General features: G+C 46.7%; 1 protein-coding gene across 1 annotated transcript; it reads right to left on the bottom strand.

The window, feature by feature from the left end:
• On the bottom strand, positions 1-26188 carry LOC147097222 (MYG1 exonuclease-like). Its single transcript, XM_085973111.1, has 7 exons — positions 26039-26188; positions 9104-9216; positions 2989-3148; positions 2160-2309; positions 1850-1972; positions 1336-1517; positions 1-283 (listed from the first exon to the last, which is right to left on the bottom strand). The coding sequence occupies exons 1-7, from the start codon at positions 26171-26173 to the stop codon at positions 103-105; spliced, it is 1044 nt and encodes a 347-aa protein (XP_085829237.1). The 5' UTR covers positions 26174-26188; the 3' UTR covers positions 1-102.

The raw sequence follows: 26188 nt of genomic DNA, 5'->3' as shown, positions 1-26188 counted from the left end.
CAGTTTGATGAATAGATTTTATTTCTGTACAGGTTCCAGTGACGGCCACGGCTCTCGCACTCCACGTGGTACGGCCGGCGCCAATCAGCTCGGTTCACACGCTCACATCCCGTTGACCCCGGCTGCCCGGCGAAGGGTCGCTCGCGCCATCTCCAGCGCCCCCTCCTTGGTCACGTTCCCTCCGATGAATCCACTGGCGTGGACGAAGATGCAGCCCGCTATCCCGCTGAGAGCGGAGAGCTCTGCGTCTCTCACCCCCTGCCATTCCTCCAGCAGCGAGAGCCTGGAATACACACAGACTGAGTGAGTGAGTTACAGGCCAGGGTCTAATCCAGGGGTTCGGGGGGTTTATATAGATTAACAGATACCCAGGAGTGAGTTACAGGCTGGAATCTAATCCGGGGGGGGGGGGGGGGGTTTATATATAGAATAACAGATACCCTGGAGTGAGTTACAGGCTGGAATCGAATCCAGGGGTTCGGGGAGTTTATATATAGAATAACAGATACCCTGGAGTGAGTTACAGGCTGGAATCTAATCGAGGGGTTTGGGGGGTTTATATATAGAATAACGGATACCCGGGAGTGAGTTACAGGCTGGAATCTAATCGAGGGGTTTGGGGGGTTTATATATAGAATAACAGATACCCGGGAGTTGGTTACAGACTGGAATCTAATCGAGTGGTTTATATATAGAATAACAGATACCCGGGAGTTGGTTACAGACTGGAATCTAATCGGGGGTTTATATATAGAACAACAGATACCCGGGAGTGAGTTACAGACTGGAATCTAATCGAGGGGTTTGGGGGGTTTATATATAGAATAACGGATACCCGGGAGTTGGTTACAGACTGGAATCTAATCGAGTGGTTTATATATAGAATAACAGATACCCGGGAGTGAGTTACAGACTGGAATCTAGTCGAGGGGTTTATATATAGAATAACGGATACCCGGGAGTTGGTTACAGACTGGAATCTAATCGGGGGTTTATATATAGAATAACAGATACCCGGGAGTGAGTTACAGACTGGAATCTAGTCGAGGGGTTTGGGGGGTTTATATATAGAATAACAGATACCCGGGAGTGAGTTACAGGCTGGAATCTAATCGAGGGGTTTATATATAGAATAACGGATACCCGGGAGTTGGTTACAGACTGGAATCTAATCGGGGGGTTTATATATAGAATAACAGATACCCGGGAGTGAGTTACAGACTGGAATCTAGTCGAGGGGTTCGGGGGGGGGGGGGTTTATATATAGAATAACAGATACCCGGGCACTTTAATTGCCCCTCGTGACCGGTGCTCCGCATCCCCAGTGACCCCCACCTGTTGTGGAAGGTTCCAAGTCTATGAGGCACACACTGGACCCGCCATTGACCTTGCTGATCCGTGAACAGCACAAACTTGATGGGTGTGTCGACCTGCAGCTCCTTCTCCAGCTCGAAGAGATGTTCCTTCCACGGGCAGCCGCCCTTCACCAGAACCACAATCTCCCCACTCGCATCCTCCTGAAAGAGAGAGCGCAAAACTGGGACTCAGACCGACTCTGGATCACCGGGACTGGACCAGGACTGACACTGGATCACTGGGACTGGACCGACCCACTGGGACTGGACCAGGACTGACATGGGATCCACCGGGACTGGACCTGGACTGACACGGGATCCACCGGGACTGGACCAGGACCGACGCTGGATCACTGGGACTGGACCAGGACTGACACTGGACCCACCGGGACTGGACTAGAACCGACACTGGACCCACCAGGACTGAACCAGGAATGCACTCACCGGCTCTCTGTCCTTGCTCAGTAACCCCCGTGCGCTCTCCGGGCACTTACCTTAAACCGGCCCCGAATTGCATCCTCGACCAGGGCCCGAGCCGGGAGCCAGGACTTGTGGTAAAATTCCAGCCTGTCCAGGAACTCCGAGCCCACCAGTTTCAGGGCCTTGGTGAATCCGGCCTGGAATGGAGAAGAACCAGGGTGAGATACGCTGGCCGGAGAGAAAGCAGCAGGAAAAGAAAAAAGCAGAAAGACTCGCATTTCTCCAGCGCCTTTCACCACAGCAGGACGTTCCAAAGCACTTTTTGCAGTGTCTCTGTTGTAATGTGGGAAACAGCAATGTGATAAATGATCTGTTTCAGCTCACCTCTGTGTCCTGAACCTCTGCGTTCCAGGGGGGGTTGAGGTGTGCGATGCGGGAGCTCAGGTTGGTGTTCATGGTGTATCGGGGCTCTCCCTCGTACTGAGAGATCCCGTTATCGATCGCATCGATTTCCTCCACAAAGTTCTCGTAAAGCTGTGGGACACGGAGGGAGAGACACAGAGGAGGAGGGAGGGAAGAGGAGGAGGGAGGGAAGAGGAGGAGGGAGGGAAGAGGGGAAGGGGAGGGAAAGAGGAGGGAGGAAGGAGGGGGAGAAGAGGAGGGAGGAAGGAGGGGGAGAAGAGGAGGGAGGGGGGGAGAAGAGGAGGGAGGGGGGGAGAAGAGGAGGGAGGGGGGGAGAAGAGGAGGGAGGGGGGGAGAAGAGGAGGGAGGGGGGGAGAAGAGGAGGGAGGGGGGGGGAGAGAAGAGGAGGGAGGGGGAGAAGAGGAGGGAGGGGGAGGAAGAAGGAAGAGGAGGGAGGGGGAGGAAGAAGGAAGAGGAAGAGGAGGGAGGGGGAGGAAGAGGAGGGAGGGGGAGGAAGAGGGGGGAAAGAGGAGGGAGGGAGGTGGGGGGGGAAAGAGGAGGGAGGGTGGGGAGGAGAAGAGAGTCACAGAGATCAGTTAAACAGGGCTGGTCCCAGAATGTCACCATATCACCATCACCCTCAGACACAACTCTCCTCAACTCTCAAATCTCCGTCCCTTTACACCGACTTCTCCCCCAACCCTCCGTTAAACCTGCGGACCAAAGTTTGCCCAGCGATCACCCGCGCGCGGGACTCGGGATTTCCACCGGCGAGCAGCTCGGCCCGGCCCTCCCCGGGCTCCTCACCCACCTTGTCGTGGAGCACGGCCAGTTGCGGGTCGGTCCCGTCCAGCTGCAGGACCTGGGCCAGGATCCGTCTCCCGAAGTGGAGGTAGACGAGCCCGGCGCTACTCAGCTTGGTCACCCAGCGGGACTCCGGCCTCAGCGTGGACATACTCTCCGAGAAAGACCTGCGGAAAAAGCAGACGGTGAGGATCGAGGAGGCAGAGATCACCACAACAGGAGGCCGTTCAGCCCCCCTCGAGCCTGTTATATTAGGAACAGGAGGAGGCCGTTCAGCCCCCCTCGAGCCTGTTACACAGGAACAGGAGGAGGCCATTCAGCTCCTCGAGCCTGTTACATTAGGAACAGGAGAAGGCCATTCAGCCCCCTCGAGCCTGTTGCACAGGATCAGGAGGAGGCCGTTCAGCCCCTCGAGCCTGTTACACAGAATAGTGAGAGGAAACAGGGAACCACAGGCCAGTTAGCCTGACATCAGTTGTAGGGAAAATGCTGGAATCCATTAGTAAGGACATGGTAACAGGGCACTTAGAAAATCACAATATGACTGGGCAGGATCAACACAGTTTTATGAAAGGGAAATTGTGTTTGACAAATCTGTTATTTTTTGAGAGTGTAACTGCAAGGGTAGATAAAGGGGAACCAGTAGATGTAGTGTATTTGGGTTTTCAGAAGGCATTCGATAAGGTGCCACATAAAAGGTTGTTACACAAGATTACGGCTCATGGGATTGGGGGTAATATAGTAGCATGGATAGAGGATTGGTTAATGGACAGAAAACAGAGAGTAGGAGTAAACGGGTCATTTTCGGGCTGGCAGGCTGTAACTAGTGGGGTGCCGCAAGGATCAGTGCTTGGGGCCTCAGCTATTCACAATAGACGTGACTGCTGCCAACTAAATGAATTGGTTGCGCATGTGCAATTTTTCGGTGGTTCTGAGTGGGGGGAAAAAAACCTGTTAGGTGAAACCATGCTCGTTGCTCCGTGAAGAGGCTGTCACAGTTATATCGGAAGTGCTTACTTTGTATGGGTTCGGTTAATATTTTAATCGGGATGAAACTTTATAAAATAGCGTGGACGCCATGCCGTCTGGAGAAAGTTCGGCGGCTCGCTTTGAAAGAAACTGAATCCATGCTAAAGGATCCCAAGTGTGAAGTGAACAGTGAATGTGAACATTCTTATCTATCTAATCGTAGCCAGAGAATCACCTACAACGGCTTCTCTTCCCACTCCCGCATCGTTTCCTCTGGTGTTCCCCAAGGATCTAGCCGTGGCCCCCCCCTCCTATTTCTCATCTACATGCTGCCCCTTGGCGACATCATCCGAAAACACGGCGTCAGTTTCCACATGCACGCTGACGACACCCAGCTCTACCTCACCACCCCTTCTCTCGACCCCTCCACCGTCTCCAAGTTGTCAGACTGCTTGTCCGACAGACAGTTCTGGATGAGCAGAAGTTTTCTCCAAATAAATAATGGGAAGAGCGAAGCCATTGTTTTCGGTCCCTGCCACAAACCTCCGTTCCCTCGCCACTGACTCCATCCCTCTCCCGGACGTCTGTCTGAGGCTGAACCACACTGTTCGCAACCTTGGTGTCATATTTGACCCGGAAATAAGCTTCCGACCACATAGAAACATAGACATAGAAGATAGGAGCAGGAGTAGGCCATTCGGCCCCTCGAACCTGCAATGTGATCATGGCTGATCATCCAAATTCAGTACCCTGTCCCTGCCTTCTCCCCATATCCCTTGATCCCTTTAGCCTTAAGAAATATATCTAACTCCTCCTTGAATATATTTAATGAATTGGCCTCAACTTCTGTGGTAGAGAATTCCACAGGTTCACCACTCTCTGGGTGAAGAAATTCCTCCTCATCTCAGTCCTAAATGGCTTACCCCTTATCCTTAGACTGTGACCCCTGGTTCTGGACTCCCCCGCCATCGGGAACATCCTTCCTGCATCTAGTCTGTCTAGTCCTGTTAGTATTTTATAAGTTTCAATGAGATCCCCTCTCATTCTTCTAAACTCCAGCGAGTATAAGCCCAATTGACCCAATCTCTCCTCATACGTCATTCCTGCCATCCCAGGTATCAGTCTGGTGAATCTTCGCTGCACTCCCTCCATGGCAAGAACATCCTTCCTCAGATAAAGCGACCAAAACTGCACACAATACTCAAGGTGCGGTCTCACCAAGGCCCTGTACAACTGCAGCAAGACATCCTTGTTCCTGTACTCGAATCCTCTCGCTACGAAGGCCAACATACCATTTGCCTTCTTAACCGCCTGCTGCACCTGCATGCTTACCTTCAGCGACTGGTGCACAAGAACACCCAGGTCTCGTTGCACTTCCCCTTCTCCCAATCTATTGCCGTTCAGATAATAATCTGCCTTCCTGTTTTTGCCACCAAAGTGGATAATCTCGCATTTATCCACATTATACTGCATCTGCCATACATCTGCCCAATCACCCAACCTGTCCAAATCATACTGGAGTTTCTCGGTATCCTCCTCCTCATAACAAAGACCGCCTATATCCACCTCCGTAACATTGCCCATCTCCGCCCTTGCCTCAGCTCATCCGCTGCTGAAACCCTCACCCATGTCTTTGTTACCTCTAGACTTGATTATTCCAGCGCACTCCTGGCTGGAATCCCACGTTTTACTCTACATAAACTTGAGGTCGTCCAAAACTCGGCTGCCCGTGTCCTAACTCGCACCGTGTCCCGTTCGCCCATCGCCCCCTGCGCTCGCTGACCTACACTGGCTCCTGGTTAAGCAGCGCCTCGATTTCAAAATTCTCATCCTTGTTTTCAAATCCTTCCATGGCCCTCCTCGCCCCTCCCTATCTCTGTAATCTCCTTCAGCCCCACATATCCGCGCTCCTCTAATTCTGTTATAATCGCTCAACCATTGGTGGCTGTGTCTTCAGCCGCCTGGGCCCTAAGCTCTGGAATTCCCTGCAACAGAAGGCAGAGAGTTGGGATAAATGGTTCATTCTTGGGCTGGCAATCAGTAACCAGTGGTGTTCCGCAGGGGTCAGTGCTGGGTCCCCAACTCTTTACAATCTACATTAACGATTTGGAGGAGGGGACCGAGTGTAACATATCAAAGTTTGCAGATGATACTAAGATGGGAGGGAAAGTAGTGAGTGAGGAGGACATAAAAAACCTGCAAGGGGACATAGACAGGCTAAGTAAGTGGGCAGGGATTTGGCAGATGGAATACAATACTGGAAAGTGTGAGGTTATGCACTTTGGCAGGAAAAATCGTAGAGCAAGTTATTATCTTAATGGCAAGAAACTGGAAAGTACTGAAGTACAAAGGGATCTGGGGGTCCTGGTGCACGAAACTCAAAAGGTTAGTATGCAGGTGCAGCAAGTGATTAAGAAGGCCAATGGAATGTTGGCTTTCATTGCTAGGGGGATAGAATATAAAAATAGGGAGGTATTGCTTCAGTTGTACAAGGTATTGGTGAGACCGCACCTGGAATACTGCGTACAGTTTTGGTGTCCATACTTAAGAAAAGACATACTTGCTCTCGAGTCAGTACAAAGAAGGTTCACTCGGTTAATCCCGGGGATGAGGGGATGGACATATGAGGAGAGGTTGAGTAGATTGGGACTCTACTCATTGGAGTTCAGAAGAATGAGAGGCGATCTTATTGAAACACATAAGATTGTGAAGGGGTTGGATCGGGTGGATGCGGGGAGGATGTTCCCGATGATGGGTGAAACTAGAATTAGGGGGCATAGTCGTAGAATAAGGGGCTGCTCTTTCAAAACTAAGATGAGGAGGAACTACTTCACTTAGAGGGTGGTAGGTCCATGGAATATGCTGCCCCAAAAAGCTGTAGAAGCTACATCATTACATACATTTAAAACAGAAATAGACAGTTTCCTAGAAGTAAAGGGAATTAAGGGTTACGGGGAGCGGGCAGGAATTTGGACATGAGTCTAGGTTCGGATCGGACATGGCCCTGTGGGTGGCGGAGCGGGCCCAGGGGCCGTGTAGCCTGATCCTGCTCCTATTTCGTGTGTCTAATTCTGTTAGATTCAGGAGATGGTTCTGTGATAGTAGATTGGCGGTTAGGATCAGATCAGCCATGATCTTATTGAATGGCGGAGCAGGCTCGAGGGGCCGATTGGCCTACTCCTGCTCCTATTTCTTATGTTCTTATGTAAACCTCTCCGCCTCTCTCTCCTTTAAGACGCTCCTTAAAACTCCCTCTTTGACCAAGCTTTTGGTCACCTGCCCTAATTTCTCCTTATGTGGCTCGTGTCAAATTTTTTCTCTTAAAATATTCCAGTGCAGCGCCTCGCAACGTTTCATGACGTTAAGGGCGCTACATAAGTACAGGTTGTTGTTGGTAAGTGTGAAGGTTAATGATGAGTTTAATGCATTTCTACCAAACAAATAAATCTCCGCGACCCCCCCCCCCCCGGGAAACGACTATACATGAACACTTAAACCAACCCGTGATATTATTATATACATTATTATTAAATCACCGCAAAACGCTTCTGTGCGACTTCCCATTCGTTGGCAGCGGTTATTGAGATTTACAATCTATATTAATGACTGCAACAGGACATAGAAAGGCTAGCAGAATGGGCAGACAAGTGGCAGATGGAGTTTAATACAGAGAAGTGTGAGGTGATGCATTTTGGCAGAAGGAACAGGGAGAGGCAATATACACTTAATGACACCGTTTTTAAAGAGTGTGCAGGGACAGAGGGACCTGGGAGTTAATGTGCATAGGTCCCTGAAGGTGGCCGGACATATTGAGAGAGTGGTTAGCAAAGCATATGGGATCTTGGGCTTCATAAATAGAGGTATTGAGTACAAAAGTAGAGAAGTTATGCTGAACCTTTATAAAGCGCTGATTAGGCCACAACTGGAGTACTGCATCCAGTTCTGGTCACCACACTTTAGGAAGGATGTGAAGGCCCTTGAGAGGGTGCAGAGGAGATTTACCAGAATGGTTCCGGGGATGGGGGATCTTAGCTACACGGACAGGTTGGAGAAGCTGGATTTGTTTTCATTAGTGCAAAGGAGGTTGAGGGGTGATTTGATCGAGGTGTACAAGATTATGACAGGTTTGGATAGGCTAGATGGGGAAAGGCTGTTCCCACTAGTTGATGGTACAAGGACTAGGGGACACAGATTTAAGGTTTTGGGCAAGAGATACGGGGGGGGATGTGAGGAAAAACTTTTTTACGCAGCGAGTGGTGAGGACCTGGAACTCGCTGCCGATGGAAGTGGTGGAAGCGGAGACACTCGATGTTTTCAAGGGGAGGCTGGATAGGCACTCGAGGGAAATAAACTTGCAGGGCTACGGGGAGAGAGCGGGGCAATGGGACTGACTGGATCGCTCCAGAGAGAGCCGGCACGGACTCGATGGGCCGAATGGCCTTCTGTGCCGTTATGACTATGACTTAGATGAGGGGACCGAGTGTAATGTATCCAAGTTTGCATGATGATACAAAGCTAGGTGGGAAAGTAAGCTGTGAGGAGGACACAAAGAGGCCTCAGAGGGATATAGACAGGGAGTGGGCAGTAAGGTGGCAGGTGGAGTATAAAATGGGGAAATGTGAGGTTATTCACTTCGGTAGGAAGAATGGAGCAGCAGAATATTTTTTTTAATGTTGATGTTCAGAGGGATTTGGATGTCCTTGTACACAAATCACAGAAAGTTAACATGCAGGTACAGCAAGCAATTAGGAAGGCAAATGTTAGGTTAGCCTTTATTGCAAGGGGGTTGGAGTATAAGAGTGAGGAAGTCTTGCTACAATTGTACAGGGCCTTGGTAAGACCACACCTGGAGTACTGTGCACAGTTCTGGTCTCCTTATCTAAGGAAGGACATACATGCCCTAGAGGCAGTGCAACGAAGGTTCACTAGATTGATTCCTGGGATGAGGGGATTGTCCTATGACGAGAGATTCAATAGATTGGACCTAAGCTCTCTGGAGTTCAGAAGAATGAGAGGTGATCTCATTGAAACATACAATATTCTGAAGGGGATTGACCGGGTAGATGCTGAGAGTCTACCTGCTCCCTCCGTGTACACTGGTGTTGTGCAGCAGCTTTATATCTCGCTATCTGCGATGGGCAGGCTATGCTTACCTCTGATGGTGGTCATATCGGTGCCTCTCAGGGTCATACACCCCTCCCACGTCCACCACCAGCTCACACTTCGCCAGCAGTTCAGGGTCCCGCGTTCGAATTATCTCCGCATTCTGGGAACGAGACACAGAGTCACCCTTACCCTGAATAAACAGCGACTCTGTACAGTTACACAGTGAGTGACCCTTACCCTGAATAAACAGTGACTGTACAGTTACACAGTGAGTGACCCTTACCCTGAATAAACAGCGACTCTGTACAGTTACACAGTGAGTGACCCTTACCCTGAATAAACAGTGACTCTGTACAGTTACAGTGAGTGACCCTTACCCTGAATAAAGTGACTCTGTACAGTTACAGTGAGTGACCCTTACCCTGAATAAACAGTGACTTTGTACAGTTACAGTGAGTGACCCTTACCCTGAATAAACAGTGACTCTGTACAGTTACACAGTGAGTGACCCTTACCCTGAATAAACAGTGACTCTGTACAGTTACAGTGAGTGACCCTTACCCTGAATAAACAGTGACTCTGTACAGTTCCACAGTGAGTGACCCTTACCCTGAATAAACAGCGACTCCGTACAGTTACAGTGAGTGACCCTTACCGTGAGTGACCCTTACCCTGAATAAACAGTGACTCTGTACAGTTACACAGTGAGTGACCCTTACCCTGAATAAACAGCGACTCTGTACAGTTACACAGTGAGTGACCCTTACCCTGAATAAACAGTGACTCTCTACAGTTAGTGAGTGACCCTTACCCTGAATAAACAGTGACTCTGTACAGTTACACAGTGAGTGACCCTTACCCTGAATAAACAGTGACTCTGTACAGTTACAGTGAGTGACCCTTACCCTGAATAAACAGTGACTCTCTACAGTTAGTGAGTGACCCTTACTCTGAATAAACAGTGACTCTGTACAGTTAGTGAGTGACTCTTACCCTGAATAAACAGTGACTCTGTACAGTTACAGTGAGTGACCCTTACCCTGAATAAACAGTGACTGTACAGTTACAGTGAGTGATCCTTACCCTGAATAAACAGTGACTCTGTACAGTTACAGTGAGTGACCCTTACCCTGAATAAACCGTGACTCTCTACAGTTACACAGTGAGTGACCCTTACCCTGAATAAAGTGACTCTGTACAGTTACAGTGAGTGACCCTTACCCTGAATAAACAGTGACTCTGTACAGTTACAGTGAGTGACCCTTACCCTGAATAAACAGTGACTCTGTACAGTTACACAGTGAGTGACCCTTACCCTGAATAAACATTGACTCTGTACAGTTAGTGAGTGACCCTTACCCTGAATAAAGTGACTCTGTACAGTTACAGTGAGTGACCCTTACCCTGAATAAACAGTGACTGTACAGTTACACAGTGAGTGACCCTTACCCTGAATAAACAGCGACTCTGTACAGTTACACAGTGAGTGACCCTTACCCTGAATAAACAGTGACTCTGTACAGTTACAGTGAGTGACCCTTACCCTGAATAAAGTGACTCTGTACAGTTACAGTGAGTGACCCTTACCCTGAATAAACAGTGACGTTGTACAGTTACAGTGAGTGACCCTTACCCTGAATAAACAGTGACTCTGTACAGTTACACAGTGAGTGACCCTTACCCTGAATAAACAGTGACTCTGTACAGTTACAGTGAGTGACCCTTACCCTGAATAAACAGTGACTCTGTACAGTTCCACAGTGAGTGACCCTTACCCTGAATAAACAGCGACTCCGTACAGTTACAGTGAGTGACCCTTACCGTGAGTGACCCTTACCCTGAATAAACAGTGACTCTGTACAGTTACACAGTGAGTGACCCTTACCCTGAATAAACAGCGACTCTGTACAGTTACACAGTGAGTGACCCTTACCCTGAATAAACAGTGACTCTCTACAGTTAGTGAGTGACCCTTACCCTGAATAAACAGTGACTCTGTACAGTTACACAGTGAGTGACCCTTACCCTGAATAAACAGTGACTCTGTACAGTTACAGTGAGTGACCCTTACCCTGAATAAACAGTGACTCTCTACAGTTAGTGAGTGACCCTTACCCTGAATAAACAGTGACTCTGTACAGTTACACAGTGAGTGACCCTTACCCTGAATAAACAGTGACTCTGTACAGTTACACAGTGAGTGACCCTTACTCTGAATAAACAGTGACTCTGTACAGTTAGTGAGTGACTCTTACCCTGAATAAACAGTGACTCTGTACAGTTACAGTGAGTGACCCTTACCCTGAATAAACAGTGACTGTACAGTTACAGTGAGTGATCCTTACCCTGAATAAACAGTGACTCTGTACAGTTACAGTGAGTGACCCTTACCCTGAATAAACAGTGACTCTGTACAGTTACAGTGAGTGACCCTTACCCTCAATAAACCGTGACTCTCTACAGTTACACAGTGAGTGACCCTTACCCTGAATAAACAGTGACTCTGTACAGTTACAGTGAGTGACCCTTACCCTGAATAAACAGTGACTCTGTACAGTTACAGTGAGTGACCCTTACCCTGAATAAACAGTGACTCTGTACAGTTACACAGTGAGTGACCCTTACCCTGAATAAACATTGACTCTGTACAGTTAGTGAGTGACCCTTACCCTGAATAAAGTGACTCTGTACAGTTACAGTGAGTGACCCTTACCCTGAATAAACAGTGACTGTACAGTTACACAGTGAGTGACCCTTACCCTGAATAAACAGCGACTCTGTACAGTTACACAGTGAGTGACCCTTACCCTGAATAAACAGTGACTCTGTACAGTTACAGTGAGTGACCCTTACCCTGAATAAAGTGACTCTGTACAGTTACAGTGAGTGACCCTTACCCTGAATAAACAGTGACTTTGTACAGTTACAGTGAGTGACCCTTACCCTGAATAAACAGTGACTCTGTACAGTTACACAGTGAGTGACCCTTACCCTGAATAAACAGTGACTCTGTACAGTTACAGTGAGTGACCCTTACCCTGAATAAACAGTGACTCTGTACAGTTCCACAGTGAGTGACCCTTACCCTGAATAAACAGCGACTCCGTACAGTTACAGTGAGTGACCCTTACCGTGAGTGACCCTTACCCTGAATAAACAGTGACTCTGTACAGTTACACAGTGAGTGACCCTTACCCTGAATAAACAGCGACTCTGTACAGTTACAGTGAGTGACCCTTACCCTGAATAAACAGTGACTCTCTACAGTTAGTGAGTGACCCTTACCCTGAATAAACAGTGACTCTGTACAGTTACACAGTGAGTGACCCTTACCCTGAATAAACAGTGACTCTCTACAGTTAGTGAGTGACCCTTACTCTGAATAAACAGTGACTCTGTACAGTTAGTGAGTGACTCTTACCCTGAATAAACAGTGACTCTGTACAGTTACAGTGAGTGACCCTTACCCTGAATAAACAGTGACTGTACAGTTACAGTGAGTGATCCTTACCCTGAATAAACAGTGACTCTGTACAGTTACAGTGAGTGACCCTTACCCTGAATAAACAGTGACTCTGTACAGTTACAGTGAGTGACCCTTACCCTGAATAAACCGTGACTCTCTACAGTTACACAGTGAGTGACCCTTACCCTGAATAAACAGTGACTCTGTACAGTTACAGTGAGTGACCCTTACCCTGAATAAACAGTGACTCTGTACAGTTACAGTGAGTGACCCTTACCCTGAATAAACAGTGACTCTGTACAGTTACACAGTGAGTGACCCTTACCCTGAATAAACATTGACTCTGTACAGTTAGTGAGTGACCCTTACCCTGAATAAAGTGACTCTGTACAGTTACAGTGAGTGACCCTTACCCTGAATAAACAGTGACTGTACAGTTACACAGTGAGTGACCCTTACCCTGAATAAACAGCGACTCTGTACAGTTACACAGTGAGTGACCCTTACCCTGAATAAACAGTGACTCTGTACAGTTACAGTGAGTGACCCTTACCCTGAATAAAGTGACTCTGTACAGTTACAGTGAGTGACCCTTACCCTGAATAAACAGTGACTTTGTACAGTTACAGTGAGTGACCCTTACCCTGAATAAACAGTGACTCTGTACAGTTACACAGTGAGTGACCCTTACCCTGAATAAACAGTGACTCTGTACAGTTACAGTGAGTGACCCTTACCCTGAATAAACAGTGACTCTGTACAGTTCCACAGTGAGTGACCCTTACCCTGAATAAACAGCGACTCCGTACAGTTACAGTGAGTGACCCTTACCGTGAGTGACCCTTACCCTGAATAAACAGTGACTCTGTACAGTTACACAGTGAGTGACCCTTACCCTGAATAAACAGCGACTCTGTACAGTTACACAGTGAGTGACCCTTACCCTGAATAAACAGTGACTCTCTACAGTTAGTGAGTGACCCTTACCCTGAATAAACAGTGACTCTGTACAGTTACACAGTGAGTGACCCTTACCCTGAATAAACAGTGACTCTGTACAGTTAGTGAGTGACCCTTACCCTGAATAAACAGTGACTCTGTGCAGTTAGTGAGTGACCCTTACCCTGAATAAACAGTGACTCTGTACAGTTACAGTGAGTGACCCTTACCCTGAATAAACAGTGACTCTCTACAGTTAGTGAGTGACCCTTACTCTGAATAAACAGTGACTCTGTACAGTTAGTGAGTGACTCTTACCCTGAATAAACAGTGACTCTGTACAGTTACAGTGAGTGACCCTTACCCTGAATAAACAGTGACTGTACAGTTACAGTGAGTGACTCTTACCCTGAATAAACAGTGACTCTGTACAGTTACAGTGAGTGACCCTTACCCTGAATAAACAGTGACTCTGTACAGTTACAGTGAGTGACCCTTACCCTGAATAAACAGTGACTCTGTACAGTTACAGTGAGTGACCCTTACCCTGAATAAACCGTGACTCTCTACAGTTACACAGTGAGTGACCCTTACCCTGAATAAACAGTGACTCTGTACAGTTACAGTGAGTGACCCTTACCCTGAATAAACAGTGACTCTGTACAGTTACAGTGAGTGACCCTTACCCTGAATAAACAGTGACTCTGTACAGTTACACAGTGAGTGACCCTTACCCTGAATAAACATTGACTCTGTACAGTTAGTGAGTGACCCTTACCCTGAATAAAGTGACTCTGTACAGTTACAGTGAGTGACCCTTACCCTGAATAAACAGTGACTCTGTACAGTTACAGTGAGTGACCCTTACCCTGAATAAACCGTGACTCTGTACAGTTACAGTGAGTGACCCTTACCCTGAATAAACAGTGACTCTGTACAGTTAGTGAGTGACCCTTACCCTGAATAAACCGTGACTCTGTACAGTTACACAGTGAGTGACCCTTACCCTGAATAAACAGTGACTCTGTACAGTTACACAGTGAGTGACCCTTACCCTGAATAAACAGCGACTCTGTACAGTTACACAGTGAGTGACCCTTACCCTGAATAAACAGTGACTCTGTACAGTTACACAGTGAGTGACCCTTACCCTGAATAAACAGTGACTCTGTACAGTTACACAGTGAGTGACCCTTACCCTGAATAAACAGCGACTCTGTACAGTTACACAGTGAGTGACCCTTACCCTGAATAAACAGTGACTCTGTACAGTTAGTGAGTGACCCTTACCCTGAATAAACAGTGACTCTGTACAGTTACACAGTGAGTGACCCTTACCCTGAATAAACAGTGACTCTGTACAGTTACACAGTGAGTGACCCTTACCCTGAATAAACAGTGACTCTGTACAGTTACAGTGAGTGACCCTTACCCTGAATAAACAGTGACTCTGTACAGTTACACAGTGAGTGACCCTTACCCTGAATAAACAGTGACCCTGTACAGTTACACAGTGAGTGACCCTTACCCTGAATAAACAGTGACTCTGTACAGTTACACAGTGAGTGACCCTTACCCTGAATAAACTGTGACTCTGTACAGTTAGTGAGTGACCCTTACCCTGAATAAACAGTGACTCTGTACAGTTACACAGCGAGTGACCCTTACCCTGAATAAACAGTGACTCTGTACAGTTACACAGTGAGTGACCCTTACCCTGAATAAAGTGACTCTGTACAGTTAGTGAGTGACCCTTACCCTGAATAAACAGTTAGTGAGTGACCCTTACCCTGAATAAACAGTTAGTGAGTGACCCTTACCCTGAATAAACAGTGACTCCGTACAGTTACACAGCGAGTGACCCTTACTCTGAATAAACAGTGACTCCGTACAGTTACACAGCGAGTGACCCTTACTCTGAATAAATAGTGACTCTGTACAGTTACAGTGAGTGACCCTTACCCTGAATAAACAGTGACTCTGTACAGTTAGTGAGTGACCCTTAACCTGAATAAACAGTGACTCTGTACAGTTACACAGCGAGTGACCCTTACCCTGAATAAACAGTGACTCTGTACAGTTACACAGTGAGTGACCCTTACCCTGAATAAACAGTGACTCTGTACAGTTACAGTGAGTGACCCTTACCCTAAATAAACAGTGACTCTGTACAGTTACACAGTGAGTGACCCTTACCCTGAATAAACAGTGACTCTGTACAGTTACAGTGAGTGACCCTTACCCTGAATAAAGTGACTCTGTACAGTTAGTGAGTGACCCTTACCCTGAATAAACCGTGACTCTGTACAGTTACAGTGAGTGACCCTTACTCTGAATAAGCAGTGACTCTGTACAGTTACACAGTGAGTGACCCTTACCCTGAATAAACAGTGACTCTGTACAGTTACACAGTGAGTGACCCTTACCCTGAATAAACAGTGACTATGTACAGTTACAGTGAGTGACCCTTACTCTGAATAAACAGTGACTCTGTACAGTTACACAGTGAGTGACCCTTACCCTGAATAAACAGTGACTCTGTACAGTTACACAGTGAGTGACCCTTACTCTGAATAAACAGTGACTCTGTACAGTTACAGTGAGTGACCCTTACCCTGAATAAACAGTGACTCTGTACAGTTACACAGTGAGTGACCCTTACCCTGAATAAACAGTGACTCTGTACAGTGACAGTGAGTGACCCTTACCCTGAATAAATAGTGACTCTGTACAGTTACACAGTGAGTGACCCTTACCCTGAATAAACAGTGACTGTACAGTTAGTGAGTGACCCTTACCCTGAATAAACCGTGACTCTGTACAGTTACACAGCGAGTGACCCTTACTCTGAATAAACAGTGACTCTGTACAGTTACAGTGAGTGACCCTTACCCTAAATAAACAGTGACTCTGTACAGTTACAGTGAGTGACCCTTACCCTGAATAAACAGTGACTCTGTACAGTTACACAGCGAGTGACCCTTACTCTGAATAAACAGTGACTCTGTACAGTTACAGTGAGTGACCCTTACCCTAAATAAACAGTGACTCTGTACAGTTACACAGTGAGTGACCCTTACCCTGAATAAACAGTGACTCTGTACAGTTACAGTGAGTGACCCTTACCCTGAATAAAGTGACTCTGTACAGTTAGTGAGTGACCCTTACCCTGAATAAACCGTGACTCTGTACAGTTACAGTGAGTGACCCTTACCCTGAATAAACAGTGACTCTTTACAGTTACAGTGAGTGACCCTTACCCTGAATAAACAGTGACTCTGTACAGTTACAGTGAGTGACCCTTACCCTGAATAAACAGTGACTCTGTACAGTTACAGTGAGTGACCCTTACCCTGAATAAACAGTGACTCTGTGCAGTTAGTGAGTGACCCTTACCCTGAATAAACAGTGACTCTGTACAGTTACACAGTGAGTGACTCTTACCCTGAATAAACAGTGACTCTGTACAGTTACACAGTGAGTGACCCTTACTCTGAATAAACAGTGACTCTGTACAGTGACACAGTGAGTGACCCTTACCCTGAATAAACAGTGACTCTGTACAGTTACACAGTGAGTGACCCTTACTCTGAATAAACAGTGACTCTGTACAGTTACACAGTGAGTGACCCTTACCCTGAATAAACAGTGACTCTGTACAGTTACACAGTGAGTGACCCTTACCCTGAATAAACAGTGACTCTGTACAGTTACAGTGAGTGACCCTTACTCTGAATAAACAGTGACTCTGTACAGTTACACAGTGAGTGACCCTTACCCTGAATAAACAGTGACTCTGTACAGTTACACAGTGAGTGACCCTTACCCTGAATAAACAGTGACTATGTACAGTTACAGTGAGTGACCCTTACTCTGAATAAACAGTGACTCTGTACAGTTACACAGTGAGTGACCCTTACCCTGAATAAACAGTGACTCTGTACAGTTACACAGTGAGTGACCCTTACCCTGAATAAACAGTGACTCTGTACAGTTACAGTGAGTGACCCTTACCCTGAATAAACAGTGACTATGTACAGTTACAGTGAGTGACCCTTACTCTGAATAAACAGTGACTCTGTACAGTTACACAGTGAGTGACCCTTACCCTGAATAAACAGTGACTCTGTACAGTTACACAGTGAGTGACCCTTACCCTGAATAAACAGTGACTCTGTACAGTTACACAGTGAGTGACCCTTACCCTGAATAAACAGTGACTCTGTACAGTTACACAGTGAGTGACCCTTACCCTGAATAAACAGTGACTATGTACAGTTACAGTGAGTGACCCTTACTCTGAATAAACAGTGACTCTGTACAGTTACACAGTGAGTGACCCTTACCCTGAATAAACAGTGACTCTGTACAGTTACACAGTGAGTGACCCTTACCCTGAATAAACAGTGACTCTGTACAGTGACAGTGAGTGACCCTTACCCTGAATAAATAGTGACTCTGTACAGTTACACAGTGAGTGACCCTTACCCTGAATAAACAGTGACTGTACAGTTAGTGAGTGACCCTTACCCTGAATAAACAGTGACTCTGTACAGTTACAGTGAGTGACCCTTACCCTGAATAAACAGTGAATCTGTAGTTACAGTGAGTGACCCTTACCCTGAATAAACAGTGACTCTGTACAGTTACACAGCGAGTGACCCTTACCCTGAATAAACAGTGAATCTGTAGTTACAGTGAGTGACCCTTACCCTGAATAAACAGTGACTCTGTACAGTTACACAGCGAGTGACCCTTACCCTGAATAAACAGTGACTCCGTAGTTAGTGAGCGATCCTTACCCTGAATAAACAGTGACTCTGTACAGTTACACAGCGAGTGACCCTTACCCTGAATAAACAGCGACTCCGTAGTTAGTGAGCGATCCTTACCCTGAATAAACAGTGACTCTGTACAGTTACACAGTGAGTGACCCTTACCCTGAATAAACAGCGACTCTGTACAGTTACACAGTGAGTGACCCTTACCCTGAATAAACAGTGACTCTGTACAGTTAGTGAGTGACCCTTACCCTGAATAAACAGTGACTCTGTACAGTTACACAGTGAGTGACCCTTACCCTGAATAAACAGTGACTCTGTACAGTTACACAGTGAGTGACCCTTACCCTGAATAAACAGTGACTCTGTACAGTTACAGTGAGTGACCCTTACCCTGAATAAACAGTGACCCTGTACAGTTACACAGTGAGTGACCCTTACCCTGAATAAACAGTGACTCTGTACAGTTACACAGTGAGTGACCCTTACCCTGAATAAACTGTGACTCTGTACAGTTAGTGAGTGACCCTTACCCTGAATAAACAGTGACTTTGTACAGTTACACAGTGAGTGACCCTTACCCTGAATAAACAGTGACTCTGTACAGTTACACAGTGAGTGACCCTTACCCTGAATAAATAGTGACTCTGTACAGTTACAGTGAGTGACCCTTACCCTGAATAAACAGTGACTCTGTACAGTTACACAGTGAGTGACCCTTACTCTGAATAAACAGTGACTCTGTACAGTTACAGTGAGTGACCCTTACCCTGAATAAACAGTGACTCTGTACAGTTACACAGTGAGTGACCCTTACCCTGAATAAACAGTGACTCTACAGTTACAGTGAGTGACCCTTACCCTGAATAAACAGTGACTCTGTACAGTTACAGTGAGTGACCCTTACCCTGAATAAACAGTGACTCTGTACAGTTACAGTGAGTGACCCTTACCCTGAATAAACAGTGACTCTGTACAGTTACACAGTGAGTGACCCTTACCCTGAATAAACAGTGACTCTGTACAGTTACACAGTGAGTGACCCTTACCCTGAATAAACAGTGACTCTGTACAGTTACAGTGAGTGACCCTTACCCTGAATAAACAGTGACTCTGTACAGTTACACAGTGAGTGACCCTTACCCTGAATAAACAGTGACTCTGTACAGTTAGTGAGTGACCCTTACCCTGAATAAACAGTGACTCTGTACAGTTACACAGTGAGTGACCCTTACCCTGAAAAAACAGTGACTCTGTACAGTTACACAGTGAGTGACCCTTACCCTGAATAAACTGTGACTCTGTACAGTTAGTGAGTGACCCTTACCCTGAATAAACAGTGACTCTGTACAGTTACACAGTGAGTGACCCTTACCCTGAATAAACAATGACTCTGTACAGTTACACAGTGAGTGACCCTTACCCTGAATAAACAGTGACTCTACAGTTAGTGAGTGACCCATACCCTGAATAAACAGCGACTCTGTACAGTTACAGTGAGTGACCCTTACCCTGAATAAACAGCGACTCTGTACAGTTACAGTGAGTGACCCTTACCCTGAATAAAGTGACTCTGTACAGTTAGTGAGTGACCCTTACCCTGAATAAACAGTTAGTGAGTGACCCTTACCCTGAATAAACAGTTAGTGAGTGACCCTTACCCTGAATAAACAGTGACTCCGTACAGTTACACAGCGAGTGACCCTTACTCTGAATAAACAGTGACTCCGTACAGTTACACAGCGAGTGACCCTTACTCTGAATAAATAGTGACTCTGTACAGTTACAGTGAGTGACCCTTACCCTGAATAAACAGTGACTCTGTACAGTTAGTGAGTGACCCTTACCCTGAATAAACAGTGACTCTGTACAGTTACACAGCGAGTGACCCTTACCCTGAATAAACAGTGACTCTGTACAGTTACACAGTGAGTGACCCTTACCCTGAATAAACAGTGACTCTGTACAGTTACAGTGAGTGACCCTTACCCTAAATAAACAGTGACTCTGTACAGTTACACAGTGAGTGACCCTTACCCTGAATAAACAGTGACTCTGTACAGTTACAGTGAGTGACCCTTACCCTGAATAAAGTGACTCTGTACAGTTAGTGAGTGACCCTTCCCTGAATAAACCGTGACTCTGTACAGTTACAGTGAGTGACCCTTACTCTGAATAAACAGTGACTCTGTACAGTTACACAGTGAGTGACCCTTACCCTGAATAAACAGTGACTCTGTACAGTTACACAGTGAGTGACCCTTACCCTGAATAAACAGTGACTATGTACAGTTACAGTGAGTGACCCTTACTCTGAATAAACAGTGACTCTGTACAGTTACACAGTGAGTGACCCTTACCCTGAATAAACAGTGACTCTGTACAGTTACACAGTGAGTGACCCTTACCCTGAATAAACAGTGACTCTGTACAGTTACACAGTGAGTGACCCTTACCCTGAATAAACACTGACTCTGTACAGTTACAGTGAGTGACCCTTACCCTGAATAAACAGTGACTCTGTACAGTTACACAGTGAGTGACCCTTACCCTGAATAAACAGTGGCTCTGTGCAGTTACACAGTGAGTGACCCTTACCCTGAATAAACAGTGACTCTGTACAGTTACACAGTGAGTGACCCTTACCCTGAATAAACAGTGACTCTGTACAGTTACAGTGAGTGACCCTTACTCTGAATAAACAGTGACTCTGTACAGTTACAGTGAGTGACCCTTACCCTGAATAAACAGTGACTCTGTACAGTTACACAGTGAGTGACCCTTACCCTGAATAAACAGTGACTCTGTACAGTGACAGTGAGTGACCCTTACCCTGAATAAATAGTGACTCTGTACAGTTACACAGTGAGTGACCCTTACCCTGAATAAACAGTGACTGTACAGTTAGTGAGTGACCCTTACCCTGAATAAACCGTGACTCTGTACAGTTACAGTGAGTGACCCTTACCCTGAATAAACAGTGACTCTGTACAGTTACACAGCGAGTGACCCTTACTCTGAATAAACAGTGACTCTGTACAGTTACAGTGAGTGACCCTTACCCTAAATAAACAGTGACTCTGTACAGTTACACAGTGAGTGACCCTTACCCTGAATAAACAGTGACTCTGTACAGTTACAGTGAGTGACCCTTACCCTGAATAAAGTGACTCTGTACAGTTAGTGAGTGACCCTTACCCTGAATAAACCGTGACTCTGTACAGTTACAGTGAGTGACCCTTACCCTGAATAAACAGTGACTCTTTACAGTTACAGTGAGTGACCCTTACCCTGAATAAACAGTGACTCTGTACAGTTACAGTGAGTGACCCTTACCCTGAATAAACAGTGACTCTGTACAGTTACAGTGAGTGACCCTTACCCTGAATAAACAGTGACTCTGTGCAGTTAGTGAGTGACCCTTACCCTGAATAAACAGTGACTCTGTACAGTTACACAGTGAGTGACTCTTACCCTGAATAAACAGTGACTCTGTACAGTTACACAGTGAGTGACCCTTACTCTGAATAAACAGTGACTCTGTACAGTTACACAGTGAGTGACCCTTACCCTGAATAAACAGTGACTCTGTACAGTTACACAGTGAGTGACCCTTACTCTGAATAAACAGTGACTCTGTACAGTTACACAGTGAGTGACCCTTACCCTGAATAAACAGTGACTCTGTACAGTTACACAGTGAGTGACCCTTACCCTGAATAAACAGTGACTCTGTACAGTTACAGTGAGTGACCCTTACTCTGAATAAACAGTGACTCTGTACAGTTACACAGTGAGTGACCCTTACCCTGAATAAACAGTGACTCTGTACAGTTACACAGTGAGTGACCCTTACCCTGAATAAACAGTGACTATGTACAGTTACAGTGAGTGACCCTTACTCTGAATAAACAGTGACTCTGTACAGTTACACAGTGAGTGACCCTTACCCTGAATAAACAGTGACTCTGTACAGTTACACAGTGAGTGACCCTTACCCTGAATAAACAGTGACTCTGTACAGTTACAGTGAGTGACCCTTACCCTGAATAAACAGTGACTATGTACAGTTACAGTGAGTGACCCTTACTCTGAATAAACAGTGACTCTGTACAGTTACACAGTGAGTGACCCTTACCCTGAATAAACAGTGACTCTGTACAGTTACACAGTGAGTGACCCTTACCCTGAATAAACAGTGACTCTGTACAGTTACACAGTGAGTGACCCTTACCCTGAATAAACAGTGACTCTGTACAGTTACACAGTGAGTGACCCTTACCCTGAATAAACAGTGACTATGTACAGTTACAGTGAGTGACCCTTACTCTGAATAAACAGTGACTCTGTACAGTTACACTGTGAGTGACCCTTACCCTGAATAAACAGTGACTCTGTACAGTTACACAGTGAGTGACCCTTACCCTGAATAAACAGTGACTCTGTACAGTGACAGTGAGTGACCCTTACCCTGAATAAATAGTGACTCTGTACAGTTACACAGTGAGTGACCCTTACCCTGAATAAACAGTGACTGTACAGTTAGTGAGTGACCCTTACCCTGAATAAACCGTGACTCTGTACAGTTACAGTGAGTGACCCTTACCCTGAATAAACAGTGACTCTGTACAGTTACACAGCGAGTGACCCTTACTCTGAATAAACAGTGACTCTGTACAGTTACAGTGAGTGACCCTTACCCTGAATAAACAGTGAATCTGTAGTTACAGTGAGTGACCCTTACCCTGAATAAACAGTGACTCTGTACAGTTACACAGCGAGTGACCCTTACCCTGAATAAACAGTGACTCCGTAGTTAGTGAGCGATCCTTACCCTGAATAAACAGTGACTCTGTACAGTTACACAGCGAGTGACCCTTACCCTGAATAAACAGCGACTCCGTAGTTAGTGAGCGATCCTTACCCTGAATAAACAGTGACTCTGTACAGTTACACAGTGAGTGACCCTTACCCTGAATAAACAGTGACTCTGTACAGTTAGTGAGTGACCCTTACCCTGAATAAACAGTGACTCTGTACAGTTACAGTGAGCGACCCTTACCCTGAATAAACAGTGACTCTGTACAGTTAGTGAGTGACCCTTACCCTGAATAAACAGTAACTCTGTACAGTTACACAGCGAGTGACCCTTACCCTGAATAAACAGTGACTCTGTACAGTTACACAGCAAGTAACCCTTACCCTGAATAAACAGTGACTCGTAGGTCCTTTGCAGTCAGAATCAGGGGAATTTATAATGGGGAACAAAGAAATGGCAGACCAATTAAATACATATTTTGGTTCTGTCTTCACAAAGGAGGACACAAATAATCTCCCAGAGATGCCGGGGAACATAGGGTCTGATGAAAGGGAGGAACTGAAAGAAATCAGTATTTGTAGGGTAATGGTGCTAGGGAACTTGATGGGATTGAAGGCCGATAAATCCCCAGGGCCTGATAATCGACATCCTAGAGTACTTAAGGAAGTGGCCCTAGAAATAGTTGATGCTTTGCTGATCATCTTCCAGCATTCGATATAATCTGGAACAGTACCCATGGATTGGAGGGTAGCTAATGTTACCCCACTATTCAAAAAAGGCGGTAGAGAGAAAACGGGGAATTTCAGACCGGTAAGCCTGACATCGGTAGTGGGGAAAATGCTAGAGTCCATTATAAAAGATGTAATAGCAGAGCACTTGGAAAACAGTGACAGGATCGGACAAAGTCAACATGGATTTACAAAAGGTAAATCGTGCTTGACTAATCTACTGGAATTTTTTGAGGATGCAATTGGTAAAATTAATAAGGGAGAACCAGTGGATGTGGTGTATTTGGACTTTCAGAAGGCTTTCGATAAGGTCCCACATAAGAGATTAGCGTGTAAAGTTAAGGCACATGGGATTGGGGGCAAGGTATTGACTTGGATAGAGAACTGGTTGGCAGACAGAAAGCAGAGAGTTGGAATAAAGGGGTCTTTTTCCGATTGGCAGGCAGTGACTAGTGGGGTACCGCAGGGATCGGTCCTTGGGCCCCAGCTATTCACAATATATATTAATGATCTAGACAAGGGAACTAGATGTAATATCTCCAGATTTGCAGACGACACAAAGCTGGGTGGGTGTGTGTGCTGTGAGGAGGATGCCGAGAAACTCCAGGATGATTTGGACAGGTTGGGCGATTGGGCAAAAGCATGGCAGATGCAGTATAATGTGGATAAATGCGAGGTTATCCACTTTGGTGGCAAAAACAGGAAGGCAGATTATTATCTGAATGGCAATAGATTGGGAGAAGGGGAAATGCAACGAGACCTGGGTGTCCTTGTGCACCAGTCGCTGAAGGTAAGCATGCAGGTGCAGCAGGCGGTTAAGAAGGCAAATGGTATGTTGGCCTTCGTAGTGAGGGGGTTTGAGTACAGGAACAAGGATGTCTTGCTGCAGTTATACAGGGCCTTGGTGAGACCACATCTTGAGTCTTGTGTGCAGTTTTGGTCGCCTTATCTGAGGAAGGACATTCTTGCCATGGAAGGAGTTCAGCGAAGATTCACCAGGCTGATACCTGGGATGGCAGGAATGACGTATGAGGAGAGATTGGGTCAATTGGGCTTGTACTCGCTGGAGTTTAGAAGAATGAGAGGTGATCTCATAGAAACTTATAAAATTCTAACAGGATTGGACAGACTAGATGCAGGAAGGATGTTCCCGATGGTCGGGGAGTCCAGAACCAGGGGTCACAGTCTAAGGATAAGGGGTAAGCCATTTAGGACAGAAATGAGGAGGAATTTCTTCACCCAGAGTGGTGAACCTGTGGAATTCTCTACCACAGAAGGTAGTAGAGGCCAATTCACAAATATATTCAAGAAGGGAGTTGGATATATTTCTTAAGGCTAAAGGGATCAAGGGGTATGGGGAGAAAGCAGGGTTATGTACAGTTACACAGTGAGTGATCCTTACCCTGAATAAACAGTGACTTTGTACAGTTACACAGTGAGTGATCCTTACCCTGAATAAACAGCGATTCTGTGCAGAGACACCAAGTACCAAGTCCTGGAGAACCCTGGAGAGGCCGAGTCCTGGGGGTAACCCCGGGAGATGCCAAGTACCAAGTCCTGGGGAAGGGGACCCCCAGAGACACCAAGTATGGGGAAGGGGATCCCCCAGAGACACCAAGTACCAATTCCTGGGGAGGGGAACCCCAGAGACACCAAGTACCAATTGCTAATTCCTGGGGGGACCCCCAGAGACACCAAGTTCTGGGGAGGGGGAACGCCAGAGACACCAAGTACTAAGTCCTGGGGAGGGGGAACCCCTAGAGGCACCAAGTTCTGGGGAGGGGAAACCCCCAGAGACACCCAGTAGCAATTCCTGGGGCGGGGGAACCCCCAGAGACACCAAGTACCAAGTCCTGGGGGGAACCCTGACACCAAGTACCAATTGCTAATTCCTGGGGGGACCCCAGATACACCAAGTACCAATTCCTGAGGAGGGGGAACCCCAGAGACACCAAGTACCAAGTCCTGGGGGATACCCTGACACCAAGTACCAATTGCTAATTCCTGGGGGGGACCCTGACACCAAGTACCAATTGCTAATTCCTGGGGGGACCCCAGAGACACCAAGTACCAATTCCTGAGGAGGGGGAACCCCCAGAGACACCAAGTCCTGGGGGGAACCCTGACACCAAGTACCAATTGCTAATTCCTGGGGGGAACCCTGACACCAAGTACCAATTGCTAATTCCTGGGGGGTACCCTGACTCCCATCCTCCCAGTAAATCGAGCCCCAGGCCCCCTGGCCTCACCTGATATTCGGGCAGCAGCCGCAGAAGGAAGCAGGCCAGCGCCTCGTCGCAGTGGAAGGTGCCGTTGTGGGTGCCGATCCTGGGCCGCGACATGAGGCCGGAGCAGCGGCGGAAACAAAGAGCCAGAACCGGCATCCGGAACCCCCGCTG

The sequence above is a fragment of the Somniosus microcephalus genome, chromosome 33 (assembly GCF_052327205.1).
Source record: "Somniosus microcephalus isolate GS21.2 chromosome 33, FLI_Smic_1.0, whole genome shotgun sequence".
NCBI lineage: Eukaryota > Metazoa > Chordata > Chondrichthyes > Squaliformes > Somniosidae > Somniosus > Somniosus microcephalus.
This window is presented reverse-complemented; position numbering and strand designations above follow the sequence as displayed.

Coding starts and splice junctions, on each gene's coding strand:
- LOC147097222 (XM_085973111.1), bottom strand. CDS start 26,173: ATGCCGGTTCTGGCTCTTTGTTTCCGCCGCTGCTCCGGCCTCATGTCG. Junction 9,217..26,038: donor GGCTGCTGCCCGAATATCAG/GTGAGGCCAGGG, acceptor TCTCGTTCCCAG/AATGCGGAGATAATTCGAAC. Junction 3,149..9,103: donor CGATATGACCACCATCAGAG/GTAAGCATAGCC, acceptor CTTTTTCCGCAG/GTCTTTCTCGGAGAGTATGT.